The sequence below is a fragment of the Meles meles genome, chromosome 17 (genome assembly GCF_922984935.1).
Source record: "Meles meles chromosome 17, mMelMel3.1 paternal haplotype, whole genome shotgun sequence".
Taxonomy (NCBI): domain Eukaryota; kingdom Metazoa; phylum Chordata; class Mammalia; order Carnivora; family Mustelidae; genus Meles; species Meles meles.
This window is the reverse complement of record NC_060082.1, coordinates 25,515,204-25,536,305: the sequence shown is the minus strand read 5'-3', so window position 1 is coordinate 25,536,305 and position 21,102 is coordinate 25,515,204. Positions and strand designations below refer to the sequence as shown.

At 46.0% G+C, this 21,102-nt stretch overlaps 1 protein-coding gene across 1 annotated transcript; it reads right to left on the bottom strand.

Moving 5' to 3' along the window:
• Positions 1-1,044: 1,044 nt before the first annotated feature.
• On the bottom strand, positions 1,045-20,192 carry ELK4 (ETS transcription factor ELK4). Its single transcript, XM_045982494.1, has 5 exons — positions 19,986-20,192; positions 14,357-14,572; positions 12,400-13,272; positions 11,036-11,152; positions 1,045-9,432 (listed from the first exon to the last, which is right to left on the bottom strand). The coding sequence occupies exons 2-5, from the start codon at positions 14,561-14,563 to the stop codon at positions 9,334-9,336; spliced, it is 1,296 nt and encodes a 431-aa protein (XP_045838450.1). The 5' UTR covers positions 14,564-14,572; positions 19,986-20,192; the 3' UTR covers positions 1,045-9,333.
• Between the last annotated feature and the right edge of the window lie 910 nt (positions 20,193-21,102).

Here is a 21,102-nt window from a genome sequence, read left to right as displayed (position 1 = left end):
GGACTCCTGTTACAGGGCGTATCTCAGTGCTGCGCTTTCCAGGGACAACCGGTGTGAAAGCTTCCAGCAGCTCATGATTCTCTCCCACCTGGAAACGTGAGCTCTGGGAGATGACCCGCTGTTAGGCTAGAATTTTGTCATTAGAAGCATCTAAAAAACACGGAAAGTGACTGCAAAATGGCCCTTACGCTTCTCAGGAGAATGAGTCCACAGGAAGGTTAGAAAATGGTGGACCAAACAAGCTTTTTTACTGAAGGATTTCTTAGAGCTTACCATATTCTAATAATGCATTTTGACTCTCCAAGAGTTGGTGCCCCCATTTCCCAAACTTATTCTACCTCACGGGACTCTCATTTTAGGGAATATTTTGACCGCAGTGGCTTAGGAGGACCCAGCACTCGTCAGAAGTGGTTCCTGCCCAGCCGCCTGCACGCGGCTACCCACCACCGGAAGGGACGCATCACTGCTGCCCCCAAAGAACCCTCTGTGACTCTATCTGGTCCACACCCGGGGATGGGAGACAGACCTCTGGGATGTAACGGGTGCCACTTGGTAACCCCGCTCTCCCCTGTGGATACCGTATCAACTCAGTTCTGAAAGGGCCTCATTTCATTTACTTCATGAACCCCAGTCTCCAGTTTCTTAGGCTGAAAACTACGTGAAGAGATAATGTCTAGGGCAGAAATAAGCAAGACATGCTTCTTGCGAGGGCTAGAACGAGTCTGACATTTTTTAAATTAAAAAGTGAATTCACAAGTAAAATGAAAAGATTTCACGGGGAGAATCATTTTTCTAGCCCACGCAGTTCTCTTAATTCCTTTTTATATCAAAGATCATTTTACGGTCTCCCCTTTCCACCACCTATATGCCAACTCAGGCTTTAAATATTTTAATGTAGATACGCATCAAAGAGTTGACGGGCAGGTTTTAATGATAACCATTAGGAAACTGAACCTTTAACTGACACTTACCCATTTAGCACGGATGAACAGAGTCCACACAGACCACCTCAGTGGAGGTGAGAGGAATAATCAATTCAAAAAGTCATTTTGTTAAAAATATTTATTTAAAAAAATACAATTGTTGTCCATATCTAGTTGCACACATACCTATTAACATATCTATATAGTTTTGGGCTTCAGTAAATTTGCTACAGTGCTTTCTTAAAGCTAGCTTGCCATTATACAAAGCAAATTCCTCTGTCAGTTCCTGCATAAAAATAGTTGTTTTTAACATATCCTTCTACAAAGACACACATCACCATTACAGAATTTAACAAAATGTTTGCATAAAACTTGAAGTGATAGAAAAAATGGTCACCTGACAGGTTATCAGTGCAACCCCTGCTGTGTCCGAAAGGCGCTGAGAACCAGCTACACTCTTCTCTTCTGAAAGCAGTGTATCAGGAAGCCCTCAAAGTGCTAACGCCTCGTCCTCGCCCCCCTGCGCTCTGTGTGAAGGAGCTCGGCCACAACTCATCGGCCACAACCCATCGGAATTCGGGACTCTGGCTACAGTCAATCCTAGCCAACCTTAAAACACCCGCCTCTGGTTCCCAACAGGCTAGGTCAGACTGCCGAGCGAGAAGACACAGCAGCTGCTCTCCAGCGGCATGAGCCATCAGTATGATTTTAATAAATGGTAGCGGTCACCATCATTTTAATTGCAGTGTTAGGAAAAAGAAGAAAAAAAGCGATTTTAATATTCTGCGGGTGTCCCTAGCGCAAATTACACTGACATTAAGACAAGTTCATAGGGACGCGTTACCTGTCATTCGTGCCCCTGGGTAAGTGTGTGCCTGTGTTACCTAGCGGTCTCTCATGTACTCAGAAGTGCTGGACACTAGACATGGTGAGAGATCAATTTCAACAAACAAGGGGGACAATGAACCAGGAAGGAATGGTCTTCCCAGTCAAGCTGGTCCCGGCTGGAGGAAAGACCCTGACAGGTTCTTACTACCGCACATCCCGAACTACGAGGCGAACGTAAAAGGACACTTCTCTCTGACATTAACGCCCCAGCAGACATATGCTGGTCTTCAGCATCAGACATGGGGTGGATGAAAATCAAATGTTTACTATGTAGTAACATTCAACCTTCATGTGACAGCCGCACCTGATGATCCAGTAGGGCTCACAGAACATTACTGCTTTATTCTTCAAAATGCAAAGTTACACTTTTTTTTTTTTAAGCCAACTTGATTATCTGGCCAATAAAGGGTAGAATTCTAAAAACCTGATTTTAGTCAAAAATTGTATTCACCTCAAACCAAGTTACCAGTAGCAGAATGACTGGACTGTTTCATATTTAATCTTCCCTACCCACAGAGGTCAGTGAAACTACATGAAGGCAAAAGTGCGGAAACCGATATGACTGAGATTAGGAAACTCCAATGGCCAGACCAAAAAACAGGCCGCGAGTGATCAAGAAACTTAATTGTATTAATTTCTATCTTTACATATATGCATATCAGTTAATTTCACGGATCATGAACACAGAAATACATAAAACACTGCTACTCCCCACCTAAGCACTGAATGTGATGTACATATAAAGGCCTTGATCGTACCGGCCTCAAAAACAGGGAATAAGAAATGTCTTACAAGGGACTGTGTCCCCTAACAGACAATAAGCAACAATGAGTAAACAGAGAAGGAACAGGAAAGTGGACAGTTTACAAAGCTGAGTGTGTTCCATCAACTGTAAATCATTTAAAAAGTCACTCATTTCTACAAAGCACAATATTAAAAGCTTGCAAATGATTTTAAAACATCCTAGCCAAAAGAGCATACCTTACAGAGCCTGAAAGAATGGCTCATCAGGTAATCCATTTGTCTCTTCTCCAAAGAGTCTTAATTCCAGAAAACATAAATGAGAAATAAACATTACTTCTCTGACCCTCAGTATCCTTAGGTCGAAATTAAACAAAATAATCATTAAGTGCTTCCAGTTATTAGTAACAAAACAGTGCTAATAATGGTGCCCCGAAAAGTGCCAAGTGATTCAATACCAGTACGTGGCATTCCCACCCCTGATCTCTATTCTAGGCAGACTTGAATGATTCTACTGGCTAGAACTCCCGCTCGGCCGCAGGGTGCGCCCACCTTTGTCCAGAAGGTCCCAGGCCTGTCCTAGAGTGGCTCATAATCCTTGGAGGGACAAGAGTCAGAATGGGCCCTTATGAGATGGGAAACAAGGCAAAGCTGAAAAGAACATTCAGTCCAAGATACTCTGAGGTTTCTGCTAATGCTGCTTTGGTAAAGTTTGGATAAACAGTACCAGAACTCCCCCAGCACTTATTTCATCAATTACGGTCGAATCCGTCCTTTAGAAATACGACTCTCAGTATAAAACCTCTCTGTGAGAAACTCAGACCCCCCTTAATGAAGATTCTACACAAAAGTGGACGTGTAGAATGTCAGGAAAGGGCCACGACGCACGTACAGGACAGCGGGTCAACGCGGCTTTGTTCAGCACGCATCACGTGCAACCTTCTAGTTCTAAAAGGGTGGCAAGCAATTAGTCTTTAAGGTCTATAATTCTAGGGATTTCAAAAGAAATGTGCAAGGGATTTGTTTTTTCAAAGCGGCAACTGCAAAGTACGGCCGATTTTAAGTTTCAGTATAAAATAGCCTAGGAGTCATCCAAGAGGATGAAAATTATGTTCCCTCTGGAAGGTTTATTTACACACATGCACGCACACACACACGCTCAGTACATCAGCATATCCACACATACACAGGTACTCAGCCGATAAGCCAGAATGACTTGGAAGGAAATGCTCTTGTCTCCCTATTGCCTCTTTAAAAATAAAATTTTAAACCTCACAAAACTTTCTGATGTGTACTATAACTAAAAAAAAAACCTAGAGTTCAAGAGCCTTACTATGTTTGGTTGTACCCCTCCTGAGTTTTATTAGGGGGTTCATTTAAAACGATGTTAACAACAGCCTGAATGTCATGGTTTCTGCGGAAAGCCTGAGGGCCAACACCCTCCCTGTCACACCAGCCACTCTGGGCTTCCCGCGTTCACGACGGATGGCAGCATCCCGGCCACAGCCACGCTCTGGCAGGCTGTCAGTCTATTGCAATCTTTTTTTTTTTTTTTTTCCCCAGAAAAGCCTGAAGAAACTGGCAGCTTTAAGTGGAACATGTAAACCACATCAACAACTCACCTTTCAGACTACTCCGTTTACAGGTCAAAACATGACTTTTGTGCTAACAGGTTCCACCAAGTACGAGAAATGAAATCAAACTGCCTTCTTCTCTTGCTTAATACTCTACCACCCACAAGACTTCTAGAGTCGAAGATTAAAACTTCAAACTGCAGTAAGCAGAATTCTGATGACCTGAGAGGGGTAACAGGGCTCCTTGTTTCAGGTAAGGCCTGCTGCACTAAAACTAACAACATCTGTTGACCCAAAACCGAGAAGATAATTCACAAAATGTTTTCCACAGGCCCCATTCTCTGGTCAGGGAACCGGGTGAAGAAAGATAACTAATGCTGACCTCCACTTCCCGACTGTGGGGTAAACAATTAACTTCTCAGCTCCATTTAGAAATAACAAGTTCTGTCCTCCCCTCAGATAACTGGTGAGTAATCTTTCTAACTTTCCCGTTGGTTTGGTAACTCACTCGGAGCTCCAGGTTTCCGCACAAAGACGCCTGCACTCGTCTACAGAATGATCTACACGCCCAAGAGCGGCCTGCGCACAAGTCTGGATTTCAGGTCTAGATAACTAAAATATATATGAGTTAGTGAAATGATCAGTAGCACCGGCCCATTAAGGAAAGTACTTCTTCAGATGCTGAAATGTTTCAAAAAATCAAAAATCAAAACTTACGAAGCAGCAAGGAAATGGAGGTGGTTATACAGTTCTGCATAAAGCAACTTAAAGTAGTTCAGGATTTGTTGGTAAAATATAACATGAATAAGGCCAAAAGTTTGTAAGGAGACTAGTAAAACAAAAGACCTACCTAATCCGGAGAGAAAAGAAACAGGCTGTCAAAAATACTATGCATGAAGCTCGGTAATGGCTTATGTAGGAAAAAAGAATTAATGTAAAATTTCAGAAAGCTGAAGACAAATTGAAGATTTCCTGAAGATTTCCAAATTGAACTTCTAGAGATCTGACATGAAAATCAAATCAAACATGTAAAGGATTTCTCCATGTATCACACAACAAAAGCATCCACCTTTTGTCTTCAAGATCAGACTGTAAATGATACCCCGGGGCAGCGGTCTGTAAGGTGGAGACTGCGTGCTGCCAGAAGGCGCACAAGACGATCTCCTGGGGGCAAGAAGAAAATACTAGAGCTTCCAGTCAAGATTTCCTTTTTATACCATCCTTAATTCTGACTTTTGCGTATGTCTTACGATGCACAGTGGTTTACAACTTAATTTATACACACAGGATTTTGCAATAGGAAACTGGTGTTCAAAAACTTTTACTGAGCAAGGTGTGTGTTCAGAAAGGCTGGAGACTGCTTTTCTGAAATGCCAGGGGGTGCTTCCAGGTGCTCACCTTCCCGAGAAACCTACACAACTGCCTGTGGAACTTCGTGATCCTAACCCATATTCTGAGATCGGGATGAAACAAGGTTACCAGGCCAGACCTCACCCAACGGAGCGGGCCTGCAGTCAGAGGACCAAGAGCCTGCTGTGCCAGCCGCAGCATCCCCAGCTCCTGGTTTCCGTTCCCCTCCAAGCCCAAGTGACACACAGTATGGAAAAACCTAGAAATTGGGCCACGTGAATAGATTCAACAGACCTGCCTCTTGGGATCTCTAAAACTGTATGTAAATTGTCAAGGAATTCTTCCAGTTAAAACAAATCCAGTATCCTTTCACCGTTATTTATCCGTGTGTGTGCACATATGGGCTCATGGGCTTACTTTCCCCATCAACATCTGAAGAAGAAATTGATACTCATAATTTAATTATCAAAATGTGGAAAAATTAAACCTGTATCTTAATTCTAAGACGCTTATGTTGACTTTTTGAGAATTTCTGGATTATTCCCGTTATTTATTTTTAAAAATCAGTGGAAGTTTTCACCTTTGTTCGAACACATAAAATATGCCATGAGGAATATTACATCACAAAAGCACTGATAAGCCATTAAAAAAAAAGATTACTAAAGTTAGACATATGATTTTAATTTTGTATTTTTAAAAAATCAGCATATGAATAAGAAAAAAATGATTTTAGAATTTATGTGAAAATCCACCCTGGGATGGAATAAATGAGGCGGCCGCCGGCTGCGTGTGCGGCTCTGTGTTCATCCCTTCTCAACACTAAGGCGGTGGCTTAAAATCAGCCAAAGGGGGGAGTCATTTACATCATGGAAATCAGCAAATGCTACAATTTATGGACTTTTTTCTTTCCTTTCAGAAAGCCTGGTTGTTAAACATTTCCCAGCCTACAAATGAGTAGATACGGGCCAGAGCAGATGAAAAGCTCAGATGATCCCAGATGTCTCAGAAACTCATTCGACCTGCTCCTTTACCTTAACTTGGGCTACTTTTGGGATACAGCCACAGACACCAAACCAGAAGGCTGTCCAGTGAATATTGATCTTAAGTGGTAGGTCACCTTTTGATGCTAAGAACAACCCTGGATATTCAAAAAAAAAACAAAAAACACATGAAGCTGAGACTTTTCCAGGAAGGAGGTAGTTTACAAACAGAACGGTCTGCCTCATACGCTTGAGCTCAAGTTGTAAACTTTCATTTAGAAAAGGAAACACACACACACACACACACACACACACACACACACCACACACACACACTTTCCACGTCAGTTGATCTCAAACAGAAAGCAGATCATCCGTCTCCTGAGGCCCACACCTCTTGGAGGCTTCCGGGGTAGGTTTACAGACAGAGTACTCACTAAAACTGGTTCCCAGGAAGGTGCTGTGACTGAGTTTTAGTGGTGCCCTTGGTTCCTAGGCACCCCTGTGCTGAGACAGTTAATCTTCAAAGATATTGTCTATGAAAACAACCAATGGCTTTTCTCCTTTACTTCAAAAAGATAAAATACTTTTGTGCTTTCAAAATTGAAAATACCAAGTTAAATCAAGCCATCAATACTTACACTTAAAGTACAAAATAGTCATTAGCCTAATAAAACTATTCCAAGGTGCTGCCGAGAGGTCTGCTTTCAAACAAGCATGCAAAGTAAATGACTCAGTGTGGGAGACAAGTCCCACCGTCTGCTCCCCAGAGCTCCGGAACCCCGCAAGAACAGATGGCAGCTGGTGACCACACGTGAACCACTAACAGGTCTCTGACGCTACGAACAGAAAGACAGCTCCCTGAATACGTCCCTCTCCACGACCACTAACCTAGCTCGGCTGTCTCGCACTACAGCGTCTCTGCACGGTACAGAAACGTATTTACAATGAGTATTATACATCTGGAAGACGCTGGCTTGTCTCAGTGTCATTCTGAGCTCTCCAATCCTTATTCCCTCTTTCCACTTAGTTTACGGGACTCAATGAACTGTTTCTAGAGTTAAAAGATGGGCAGTGTTGTGGTGGTAGCCGTGGCATATAATCTAATCCTAGACTATTTTTTTATTTATTTTTTTAAAGATTTTATTTATTTGTCAGAGAGAGAGGGAGAGCACAAGCAGGGGGAGCAGCAGGCAGAGGGAGAAGCAGACTCCCCGCTGTCAGCAGGGAGCCCGATGTGGGACTCGATCCCAGAACCCCGGGATCATGACCTGAGCGGAAGGCAGTAGCTTAACCACCTGAGCCACCCGGGCATCCCTAATCCTAGACTTCAAAAGCCACAGTTTTCGCCGATTCCGCTGCGATGTTGGTATCGATTCAGTCTGGAGGCTTCAGAGCCTCGTCTGCATCTGCACTGATTACGGTGCGGTGAAAGTTTCTCAATGTGGTAACAGAGAGAGGAAGGCCTCCGCTTCTCCCTACTGACGTGAACAATCCAATCCCTGCGTAGGAGCACTTCCGAACCAGTTCTGCTGCTCTCTCATCAAAAAACATTTTGCCAAAGAAATAAGCACACCTTCACCTCACCGCAGACTTGGAGCCTTCGCCTTGCTTTGCGTCTTCCTCATCACATCTTTAAAACTAGCACAGCCCCTAACAACCTGAAGTTTAAAGGAAGGTAAACATGGGGCGCCTGGGTGGCTTCAGTGGGTTAAAGCCTCTGCCTTCGGCTCAGGTCATGATCCCAGGGTCCTGGGATCGAGCCCCGCATCGGGCTCTCTGCTCAGTGGGGAGCCTGCTTCCCCCTCTCTCTGCCTGCCTCTCTGCCTACTTGTGATCTCTGTCTGTCAAATAAATAAGTAAAATCTTTAAAAAAAAAAAAAAAGAAGAAGGTAAACGTGCAGTAGAAAATAGGGTAAGACGAACAGAAAAGAGAAAGTCTCTTCTAACTGGGACAGCCCCGCGTGTTGTTTCAAGTCATACAGCTGAATGTTTTACTCAGAGATGCCTCCGGATTTCAAAACCCAGTTTCCTTCTAAAAGCCATCACTTAACCAGGCTGTGTATCACGGGGGTGTGATCATCCCACCCAGAGAGCCGACGGCACTTCCGTGCTAGAGGCGGGCTCCCCTGCTCTCACTGGTTGTTGCAAACACTGTCTTAAACCCCAGGTTTAAAACACCTTCCTATGTTGCAACAGACTAGGCTCCGTGCTCTGTTCACAGGTTGAGACAAGATCACACATGTGGCTGAGAAACCCACCGCAATAAAGGTAAGAGGTCTTTCTGCGGATTGCTTACATACATTACTCTTCAAGCCAAACAGAATCTCTCCCATAGCACTGCTCCGATTTTAGTGTGAGTGGACAGGCATGACTGCTTTTCCTCCACTGCTTGCACACAGCTCACTTTTGGTTTTTCCACAGAACACACTTAGTCCTGAAGATATGGCCAACTGCAGTTAACATTTCTCCAAATAATACACGCAAAGCATAACTGTTTTCCTGGCCAAAGGGTCCCAATAAGGCAGAAGGAGTAACTTTGTTCTTAACTGCTCTTGCGAACCATAGCAAGCTGCTAAACCCCACCAAAAATTTAACACAAAGCTCAAAATATTAGAAAGAAAGGAAGGAAGGAAGGAGTGAAGGAAGGAAGAGGGAGGTGGAGTTTGGACTCCGATTAAGGCATTTTTATATACAGTTCAACTTGAGTCATATTCAAAGGGAATCTCAAAAAGGCATTTCAATGGGGAATGGCAAAAATCACATTAGTCTATTATTAGCATTGTAGAACTATCAACCGCTCACTTCAAAGGTAATCATGTTGAATGTCTCTCCGTTTCTTTATTCCTCGGTTCTCTCATTCCACAAGTGCATAGGTTATGTTTTCTGTAAATCTGGGGAAAATGGGCCAGGGGTGGGTGGTCCATCCAGGCCAGACACAGTGAACGGTCCATGACTGTTTAGTACAGAAGGAAACTGGGAAAGAAAGTAAAACACATTATCATCCTATTACTCAACCCCAACTTTCACTTTCTGTCCCTGCCAGAGTCCCTGAGGCAGCATGTGAAAGCTGCCTGCAGTGGCTCACGGGACAAAGGGAGTAACCACTTATCACGGAAGAATAGGATGTCACAGCAAAAACGTTAAAGAAGGAAGCTGTTTGTCCTTCTTGTTAAATAGTAACACTCTCTGGCCTACCTTGATGGAAAGAACAAACCAGAACCTTCTCTCATAGCCTAAAATATACAGGTTTACGTTTAACTTCACACGAGGGTTTTAGAAAGTTCACCCATGCCCTAGAGAGTGTAATTCAATTACAAACCAAATCACAGACTGTCAAAAGGATGTCCAGAAAGAGATGCCCATCTATGAACTCTACGTATAACTACTGCAAATAGCCATGGGGTGCTCATGCTAGAACAGAGTCCCCCGTCATGTATTCTAAGACCAGTTAAATAGGGAGAGTTGCTGAAACTGCTCGAGCACTGTGCCTTTGCTTAAGCTCTTAGATCATTCTAGAACTCGATTATCTGTGAGAGGCAAAGAAAACTGTAAAAATAAAATATGAAACATTCTCAACACTTTCTATTCAATAATTCAGAAACTTAAAAAAAACAACAAAGAAGTAGATTTTTAATTTTCTTTTTTTTCTTTACCATTTCATTTCCAAAAGAACAAATGAAAAGTTAAATTGCAAAGTATTAAGAAAATTTCCCAGTGAGTTACCCCTAAATAAGTGAATGAATCAACCAAAATAAACTCTACAAGTTGTAAAGTCTAGATGCTGGGGGAAAAATAATGGTTGAATGCTGTGAGACCTTCCCTGTGATCTCAGTTAAGGGATACTACAATATCCATTTTCTAAAACATGTATTTAAAATGTTTATAAGTATCAAATCTAAATGAGTGAGAAACAGGAGTATCTGATAGACCATTCTCAAAAGTTTTCTCTTTTTTAAAAATCCTCAGGTAGAAGTGGAGACCTATGTGCAGATTCTCCTGCCAATTTTCACACACACACACACACACACACACACACACAAACGTTTTTTTCCATTTTTCTAAAAAAAAAAAAAAAAAAAGATTTCTAGCACTTAAAATGACAAAGAAATTGGGTGTGTTCAAAAATCTACACAGTGCTGGGACGCCTGGGTGGCTCAGTTGGTTAGGCTGCTGCCTTCGGCTCAGGTCATGATCCCAGAGTCGTGGGATCGAGTCCCACATCCGGCTCCTTGCTCAGCAGGGAGCCTGCTTCTCTCTCTGCCTCTGCCTGCTGCTCTACCTGCTGTGTTCTCTCTCTCTCTGACAAATAAATAAATAAAATCTTTAAAAAAAAAATCTACACAGTGCTAAACAATTCTTGGTCTAACTGAAATGCATGGAACAGTAAAGAATGCAAAGGAAACGTGGCTGTACATATCTGCCAGAGCTGTCTGCTGGCTGGCATTAACCCTCAGAAAGCGTATTTATGAAACAGAAGTTTGGTAAGGACGAGAATGAGAAGTGAAGACACTGTCTTTCGCCTCTTTCTGCCTGTGCCAGGCCCCAACTGCAGGAGACGGGCTGGGAGGTGACTCACCTGGAAGAGTGTGTTAGCACCTTGCAGTCTGGCTGGACTCAGGGGAGCGACGGGGCTGAGAGTACTCCAGAAGTGGATGCTGGAGAGCAAGGGGCTGGGCGTCAGCAAGATGGGCGTCTGCAAAATGCAAAACAAAACCAGTCACTAAGTGACTCACAGGATGTGTTTCCACCTTATAGTAACACACCAAGAGCCCTGAACCCAAATCTTTTTTAAAGATTTATTTGAGAGAGAGAGCGCGCGCGCATGCGTGCACACGTGTGCACGAGCGGGAGGAGGGGCTGAGGGAGAGGGAGAAGCAGAGTCCGGGCTGAGCACAGAGCCCGGTCCGGGTTTGATCCCAGGACTCCAGGATAATGAACTGAGCTGAAGGCAGATTCTTAAATGACTGAGCCACCCAGGCGTCCCAACCCCGAACCCAAATATTGTCCTCTTCTCTACTAAGTAGGTCTGAGATTTTTCATGAGGAGAAACTCAGAAATTATTTTTACAACCTAAGTAAGATAAAGGGCAAAATATTTTCTAACGTGTGTTGTAGGGTCTTTCCCAAATTGAGAGCCCAATCTGGTCACGTGCAGAAAAATAACGGGTAACTAAAGTCACAAATACAGTTCTCCTTAGTAATGGGGAGCCTGGGAGTCATCTATTTAAATGCTACAGGGGAGGAACCCAGATGGCTCAGTCAGTTAAGCGTCAGACTCTTGATTTCCGCTCAGGTCATGATCTCAGGGTCCTGGGATCAAGCCCCACGTTGGGCTCTGTGCTCAGCACAGAGTCTGCCCCTCCTGCCCCACTCATGCTCACTCTGTCTGTAATTTAAAAAAAAAAAAAAAAAAGAATCTTGAAAAAAAGAGATTCTCTCTCTTCCTCTCCCTCCCCCTCTCTCCCTCTCTTAAATAAATAAATAAATGTTACAGGACATGAGCAAGTTAAGAAATAGCTAATGTAACTATACAACTTCGTTTCCCAACATCACACCAACTGGTTTTCTTCAGGTTCTCAGGATTTATTGTTTTCTAGCTTTTGACGCTATCACTATTTTTGTATAAAATACCACTGAGTCTTATAAGGACTCCCCTCCAAAAAAGCGAGAGCGACAATAGTTGCTTTAGGAGGAGGCTGACAGATATTTCTTGGCTTGCAGAGACAATGAGTCCTTTCAGAGTCCTTCTAGAGCCTCTCCAACCCTCGCCTGCAGCAGCTCCGATCAGGTGCGGAACCGGATGACTCTCATGGAGTCAAGCCCGCCTTTCTCGAGCAGACCTAAGCAGCCGCGTGAGAACGGGCGGTTATCGATTCTGGATTTGTTTTAAAAGGGGAGTTAATGCAATCATCGGTGGCCCCAGAAAGTGAGAGGCCATTACCTGTGAGAAAAGGGCTGGTGTCAGAGAAGCCGTGGGGAGAGACGGGCTCAGTATCCCCAGCGGGCTCGGGTCGCTGCCTGTGATCACCAGGATGGGCGCCAGCTCTAACCCTTTGGGTTTCTTGGATCTTGAGGAATTACTTGTTTTGTCCTTTTCCAGCAAAGCCGAATCCTGGTCTTTAGGTTCTAGTGACAAGTTCTCTGGAAGTTCCATGGGCTGTGATGCCACTGACTCGAGGTCGGTGTCAAGGTCGGGGTGTGGACTCAGTGGTGGTGAAGGTGTCCTCGGGGGCTCCTGCACAGAAGGGGAGGCTGAGGGCCCGGGGGATGCGGCAAAGGTGGCGGGGCCGCTGGGGGCAGAGGCCGGGGCTTCCAGGGCGGGCAGTCTTGGGGAAGCCAAAGTCTCCAAGGCTCGGAGAGGGTCTTCCGAAGACGGAGAAATGCCCGGGCCGGCCGACGCAGTGGCAGCAACAGGTTCAACCGGCAGCTTCTTGGAAGGCGTTGTTATGAATCTGATGACAGACGGTGTTGGCTCCTGGGGCGGCTTCTTCTCTGCCAGCTTCTCAGCCGGACTCTCGATCTTTATAGGTCTGAAGAGCTTCTTGTTGGAGGAGTTCAAAGAGTTGAGCGTGAAGGAAGAATACAAGCCGGAGTGGATGTAGTCATTGCGGCTAGAGGCCCGGGCCCCTGGCTGCAGGGGCTTCTCTCTGCCCCCACTCTCGGCATCCCTGGAGCCGCTGCCCACCTCACTGCAGCTCACGACCTCATAGTCTCCCTCAGTCCTGCCCACGGTCAGGGGGTCCATTTTCAAAATCTCTGGGTAAGACACAAACTTGTACACAAACTTCTGACCATTCACTTTTTTAATGATATTCTGTAGATAAACGAAATAAGCATGCTTACACTTTCTTGTAAATGCAATTCCCACAGCTCAGAAGAAACGGACCTAATAAGGGTCTCTATTTGGCAAGTAGTTTCCTTAAGAGCTTCAAAATCACCCACATCGATCTAGCTATACCAAACCAGGTCCTGGCGCTATGGAGCCGAGACGGAGTGTATTTAAATGTCTTATGAACAACTGACATGACCTAGTACGTAAGTAAAAGAGAGGTTTCAGTTGCCTGACACCCTCAAGCAAATTATCTGTATTAAGTCAAAGATCCCTGAACTGCGGACTCGAACAATCCCAAAGGTGCCAGCCATTTGCATCCTGAGTGAGCACAAAGGAAGAGAACGTTTTGTCTGCTGGGCCCTCGACTTCCTTCCGCAGCTCCGGTTCCTCCTTACCCCACACCCCTATGGGGAAAACCGGTAAGACCAACCACTTAAAGGTGAAAGAAATTAGGATCTCAGTTTCTCATTTTAACTCTATCCATTTAAGCCATTCATTTCACCTCAGGACCCAAGAACGTATCCAAAATAATAAGAAATTAGACAAAAAATAAACTTTAACTAATAAATCTGTGTGCATTAATAGCTATTCTGTAAAGTATTTATCTGGTTTCTCTGGGTTAAAAAGTGAAGCTACAAAAGAAGCATGTATGTGACAACCTTTAAATTATGATACACACGAGAATGTTTTATTTTGTCCTCAAGAATCTCAAATTTTCTCTTCCTTGTTCCCAACCCTATACTCACTTTTTCTTTAAAGACAACTGCAATTAGGAACAACGCATGTGTGAAGAGTGGGAGCTGGAGCTGAACACTGACATGTTTCCCCCCTAATTCCAAACTGCCGAAGTTATGAAATAAACTGGATCAAAGTAAGCCAGGACAGTGATCACTTTGCAATGTACACAAGTATCGAATCATTATGCTGTACTGCTACAACTAATATAATATTTTATGTCAATTACACCTCAGTTTAAAACGGTTTCAAAAATAAACCAGGACGTTAGTCCCTTATAACCTCATCAGAAGAGCAGAACCGTTCTTGTTCTGAGGCGGATGTGTATTACCTTTACATAATAGTATCTGAGAGCTCGGCTGAGTTTGTCGTAATTCATATTAGGCTTGTTCTTACGGATCCCCCAGAGACGAGCCACCTCTTCTGCCTGTAAGAGCTTGAACTCCCCATCATTAGAGGTCCAGCTGATCATGTGCTTGTTCTGAGGCTCCTGTAGGAGCTGAAGGAGGAACTGCCACAGGGTGATCGCACTGTCCATAGCAGTGAGCTGAAAGAAGCACACAGATAAGACGCGGGAGAAATTAACAGGGGGCACTGACAGGACACCGTATGCCAGGCACTGTGCTCCAGAAGCATTACTTCCTTTCCGTCCCACAACAGTCCAATCCTACAGCCTTGCAGCCTCATTTCACATTTGAAAAAACAGATCCAGAAAAGAGCTAAGTCTGAGGCCAAGGAGGTCAGTGGTGGAGCTGCCATTTAAACCCAGGCCATCTGGACCCCGAGCCCGGACTCTTAAGCAGGGCACACTGCTTAAGGAAAGTCTTGCTGGGGGCCACCTGGGTGGTTCCGTGGGTTAAGCCACTGCCTTCGGCTCAGGTCGTGATCTCAGGGTCCTGGGATTGAGCCCTGCATCGGGCTCTCTGCTCAGCAGGGAACCTGCTTCTCTCTCTCTCTCTCTCTCTGCCTGCCTGTCTACTTGTGATCTCTGTCAGATAAATAAATAAAATTTAAAAAAAAAGAAAGAAAAGTTTTGCTGGAAGATAAAGTGAGTCCCTTGAGTCACAGGAGCAGTGTGATGACTGCTGATTGCCAGAGGACCGCCGTTACTGAAGTTTTATAGAAGCTCATGGCCCTGCCCTCTGAGACCATTTAAACCAAGCAACTTGGTTTATCTGCCAGAAGCATGTGTGTCTCACGGTGGCCGGAAGATGTCGGGAGTAGTCTACTCTTGCTCCACGGCATTTCTCCTCTAAATCCTTTCTGTTCTCATAAATTAATTTACATTTAAATTGGCAGCAGTGAAAATTCAGAAAATGCTCCCTGATTTAATTTACAAGTTCTGTCACCTTTTTCGATTTTTTTTAAAAGGAGACTCCATTCCCGATGTGGGGCCTGAACTCACGACACTGAGATCAAGAGTCGCGTGCTCTACTGACTGCGCCAGCCAGACGCCCCTGTAGATCCTCCTTCTCTGATGAGTGGCTTTTACTCGATTATCAAGATATGAAATGAAAAATCATTCAATGTACCAGGTTTTAGGATTTTCCTGTTTAGGCCAGAGTTTCTCAGTTTTGGCTCTACTGACATTTTGGGCCAGAGAATTCTTTATTCCTGAAGGAATTTTTTTTAAAGATTTATTTATTTGGGGGCACCTGGGTGGCTTAGTCATTAGGCATCTGTCTTCCGGCGCAGGACATGGTCTCGGGGTCCAGGGATCTAGCCCTGTGTTGGGCTCTCTCTACCACTCCCCCTGCTTGTGTTCCCTCTCTCACTCTCTGTCAAATAAATAAATAAAATCTTTAAAAAAAAAAAAAAAAGATTTATTTATTCGGGGTACCTGCCTTCAGCTCGGGTCATGATCTCAGGATCCTAGGGTCACACCCCACGCCAGGCTTCCATTTATATGAAATGTCCAGAATAGGCAAATGTATTCAAAACAGAAAGCAGATCAGTGGTTACTAGGGGCTGGATGGACAGAAGAATGGGGAGTGACTGTTTATGGGTTGATGTAAATATTCTGAACTTAAGATTGTGGTGGTGGTTACACAACTCTTTGAACATACTGAAACCACTGCACTGTACAACTTTAGATGAATTTTATCTCAATAAAGATGTTAAAAACAAACACTACAAATATTACAAAACCATAATTCTTAGGAGCCTAATTCTAACAATGTGTAACTCACAAAGGATGGGATCCTTGAAGGTCAACTATGTCTGCTCCCCAAAAAGGCAGGAGATGAGAAACTAGTGGAAGATAGCTGGGCTTCTAGAACTTTTCCGAGACACTCAAAATGTCCTTCAATAATCCTCAATTGCCGCTTTGAAGCTGGTTACAGATACTGTCATCCGAAAGTAGAGATGGGAAAATAAAAAAGAACAGGAAACAGGAGAAGTCTCCAGTCACATAGTTAATGGAGAGGCTGAGCCCAGGAATCCAAGTCTCTCTCCTCCCAGTCACCAACTCTGTTCCTCAGGAGAACCACTCCCTAGGTGGGTAACTGTATTCACAAGGCAGGAGGCTGTAACAAGTATTACAATTAGATACTAAGTGATAATGGCCTACAAATTGGAAGTGTGACTTTGATGCTAAGTAACCCTCCCCTGCTAACCTTTCCCAGAGCCTCACTTAAAAGGAGTTAAAAGAGTAGTTTTAGGGGTTACCCGGCTGGCTCAGTCAGTAAAGCATGTGACTTCTGATCTTGGGATTGTGAGTTCAAACCCCAGGTTTAAGTAAGCACAGGGCTTACTTAAATAGAAAAGAGTGATTTTATAGTCTGAGCCATCAACTACTGGGGGGGCGGCGGGAGGGGGATGCCATTTCTCTCAATTTACCAGAGACCCTTTCTTCTAATGATGTCTGTTCATGGCTAGTTACTTTTTTAATTATACATGTTTCCCATTTAAAATGATTTTTTTTTTTTTAGTCTAAACCTGTTAAAAGCACTCCCTAGTAAATTTTAGCTTAACCAAAGAACTGTCTCCATATTTCCAGACATCATCTTCATACCAAGAATGCCTAGCGGGGCTCCTGGTGACTTATCAGTTAGGTGTCTGACTCTTGATCTCAGCTTAGGTCTTGATCTCAGGGTCCTGAGTTCAAGCCCCACACTGGGCTCCCATGGAGCCTACTTTAAAAAAAAAAAAAATAATGCTTACAGAGGTCGGGGTATGAATGTGTGTGTCAGAGAGAGAGAGGGAGAGAGAGAACACGAGGGGGAGAGGAAACAGGGGAGACAGGGAGGGAGGGGATAGCGTGAGGGAGGGGAAAAGGTGAAGGACAGAGCTAAAACCTCAGAACAATTACAAATTTGGTGCCCGTAATTCCATTTGTTCTTGGAAGAATTGCCATACTAAATTCTATAGTCTTAATACCTACCATGTAGATAATGCTTGAGTCCCATGGGTTTATAATGGCTAAGGTAAACACACAAAGACAGAAATAAGCATCACCATCTCCACAATGAGCACAGGAGTGCCATCCTGGGCAAAGGAGAGGGTCCCCCAAGTATGCGTGCACCCACAGGGGCTCAGGTTTCACCTTGCAACTTCTACCTTCCCTTCTGGTTATTAGGGGAGCGCAGGGATTGAGTCAAATGCTGGTGAGCTGCTGCTGCTGCTGCTACTTTGGGGCAGAATCTAACTGTAGTGGAAAATGCTGCTGCTTTTTTAGAACTTTACAGTGCCTCTGGGATAGAAGGTTGTTTAGAATCAAAGGGCATTGTGGTTTTGGAATGAAGCACTGGAAAAGAATGTTCTTTTGCAAAAAACTAACACGGATATAAAATGGACATCTTCAGTGGGTAATCTAAAGGAGTATTTTACTCATTCAATTCTGATATCAGGTCATACTCTATTGAAAAGTTGGGTGAACCTCTGGGTATACAGTCAAGCTGAACTCTTCATTTCAGTTTCTAAAAGTGTGCTATCAGGGGCACCTGGGTGGCTCAGTCGTTAAGCATCTGCCTTCAGCTCAGGTCATGATCTTCAGGGTTCTGGGATCGAGCCCTGCATTGAGCCCTGCTCTCTACTCAGCGGGGAGCCTACTTCTCTGCCTACTTGTGAGATCTCTGTCAAATAAATAAATAAATTTTTTTTAAAAAAAGGTGTGCTATCAATATGAAATTCAAGTATTTCCTCGGGCATAAAAGAGAACTAAGGAAAAAAACTTCCAGAAGGCAGTTATTAAAAAGGTGAAATAATGAATAGAAAAATACAAATACTTTTATTCTAACTACTTATCAATAAAAACCTTTACCTTCTAAAATTACACTTCAAGAAGGGCTTTTCAAAAGTGTAACAAGGGAGAGAGGGCGCCTGGGTGGCTCAGTGGGTTAAAGCCTCTGCCTTCGGCTCAGGTCATGGTCCCGGGGTCCTGGGATCGAGCCCTGCATCAAGCTCTCTGCTCAGCAGGGAACCTGCTTCCTCCTCTCTCTCTGCCTGCATCTCTGCCTACTTGAGATCTGTCTGTCAAATAAATAAATAAAATCTTTAAAAAAAAAAAAGTGTAACAAGGGAGAGAAATATTTAACTGTTGCAAATGAAAGAACATGACTGAGAGTTCAATGTTGAAACTGATTCTACCTTAACACTTCAAAGACAGATCAATCCCAGAGGTAAACTGAAAGAAAGCATGTTGAAATAACCTATTAGGGAAAGGAAGTCTCTAGTAAATGAAACTTTTTCCACCCTAAACATGTTTATAATACACACAGCCCAGTTGCTGTGGTGACCCAGAGCCCAACTATTTTTCAGAAACAGCAGCTAAGATCCAAATACTAAAGGTCTCCAAATTCAGCGTGCTGCTTAAATAAAACCAAACCAAATTATGTATCAAGACTAGTTTTGAATTAAAATCACCATCGTTTATGAAAAGTAACCAGGAATCTCTTAACTGCTCAGTACCTATATTACGAAAACATTAAAAGTATAGTTACATTGCTCTAAAACTTGGAAGACAGTATTTCCCTAAGAATGTAATGGATTTCACTTTTGTAGTTTTAAGTAAAATCAAAGAGAAGGGAGTTCCTGACGGGGAGGTGGGGGAGGGTGGACGGAATCCTACAACATCTTAATGAAAACACCACTGACAGTCCTAAATATTAAAGCACCAAGTTTTCCCTCGCAGTGGGGTGGTGGCTGGGAGTGCGCAAAGGGGAAGGGAGGACCTGACCCACCGCTGTGATGAGGCAGAGACTCCAGAGTGAATGCCCTAAACTTCAAATAGCAACAGCCTGGGAAAAAGCCAACTGTGTATTTTTTTTTTTTTTTTTTTTTACTACTTCCATCAGTCAACAATACCCCTTATTTCCTGCCAGGGCTAGTTAATTAATATTCGTCCCCCCAAAGATGTTTCCAATTGATCCTCCCAGGAACCAAGAAGCGACCAGCCTCGCCGCGGCTGTACATTAAGCGGAAAGTCAAGGGGGAGGGGGCTCGCGGGACAGAAGTAGAAAAAGAAATGAAACTTGACACCGGATGAAGAGCGAGCTTGGGGAGAGGAAGAAACTTCAGCGACCGTGCGCCCCAGAGCAGATCAAAGTCCGGGGAAGAGCCGCAACCTCACGCGGCCTCGGGAAGCGCTGAATTACTGTACTTTCATTTTCCAACTTCCTGTCACCACAGAGTCAGAATTCACCCCCCTCCCCGGCCGAAAAACCACTGCCACCCTGTGCCCCAAGGACCGGAGGGGCCACGCGCGACCCCAGACGCTCCGCGGTCCACCTGCGCGCCCCGCAGCTGGGGCTGCGGGCCGGGCAGGGCGGGCCGGGGGCAGGTCCCGGGGGAGCACGCGCCCGCCCCCGCGCCCGCCGCCACGCTCACTTCCTGTTGTGCTGCCGGCCCACCCCCGCCCCCCGGCCCCGGCCGCCGCTCCCCTTTCCCCGCGGCGGGGGACGGCGGTCGCGAGAGTCCCCAGGGGCGCGGGGTGGACGGGGCGCGCGGGGCCGGCCGCTCACCGAGGCCGGGCGCGGGGCTGCCTCTGGGTCTCCGCCTGGAGCGCGATGCTTCTCTCTGCCCGCCGCCTCCTCACGCCGGGAGCTCGAGGACGGCGCAGCAGCGGCTGCGACCCCCGCGGCGGAGCCGAAGAAGGCGGCGGCGGCCGAGCGGAGCCCGCCGGGTACCCGCAGCCGCCCGCATCGCCCGCCGCCGCCGCGCCCGCCGCGGCTCCTCGCGCCCCGCCCTCCCCGCCCTCCCCGCCCCCGCACGCGGCGGCGGCGGCGGCGGCGGCGGCGCGGGTTGTGGGGCCGCTACCCGCCGGGCGCGCGCTCGGGGCGTTCCTCGCTGGGGCCCGGCCTGCCAGTCGCTCCGCGGCCGCCGCCACTCTCAAACCCCCCGGCTACGTCGGGGCCCTTCCCAGACTCCGCTGCCGCCGCGCGTCACTTCCGGGGCGGGAAGGGCGGAGCCGCCGCCGTCGTCGGCGGTGCAGGGTCGGGACCGAAGGCGGCCCCGCGCCCGGGTTTCGGGGGCTCCCGGGGACGGCTTGGGCGCGGTGCGGGTGTCCCCTGGAGTCCCGCACTGGTCGCTCTGCGCCTCATTACTGAGTGGCAGCTAACGGCTCGCTGAAGCGTCCGACCGAGTCCGGCGCTCCGGAGCTGCCATCTGTGTGGGGCACTCCCGGACGGGTGGGGGCTCCGCATCTCCCGCGGCGGGGAGAGGGGGTGGCGCTCGCAGGGCGGCGGTCGGGGGAACACCTGCGTTGTGGCCAAGCGAAAGCGCGAGAGCTTCTCTTTTCTGGGCCACTCCTGCCTTTTCCCTGGCCGAATGGACGGAGGAGTTGGTGCTGCCGCAGCTTGCTGTCCCAAGTACGGGCTCCCGGGACACAACGAACACCCCCAGTGACTGTTATATCAGCGCTGCGCTCACTGGCCCGGGGTGTGACAGATGAAGTCAGCCCTGGAATTCAGTCGAGCTTTTACCCCTCACCGTCTTGGAGACCTTAATAACTTTCTTAACTTCCCAAAAGTTTCATCGTCTGTGACACGGAGAGAGCCCAGTCTCTTAGAGCTGTGACGATCAAAGCAGATCGATCGGACGCTCCAGTCACCCAGCAGAGTTCCTAGCACACAGGTTCTC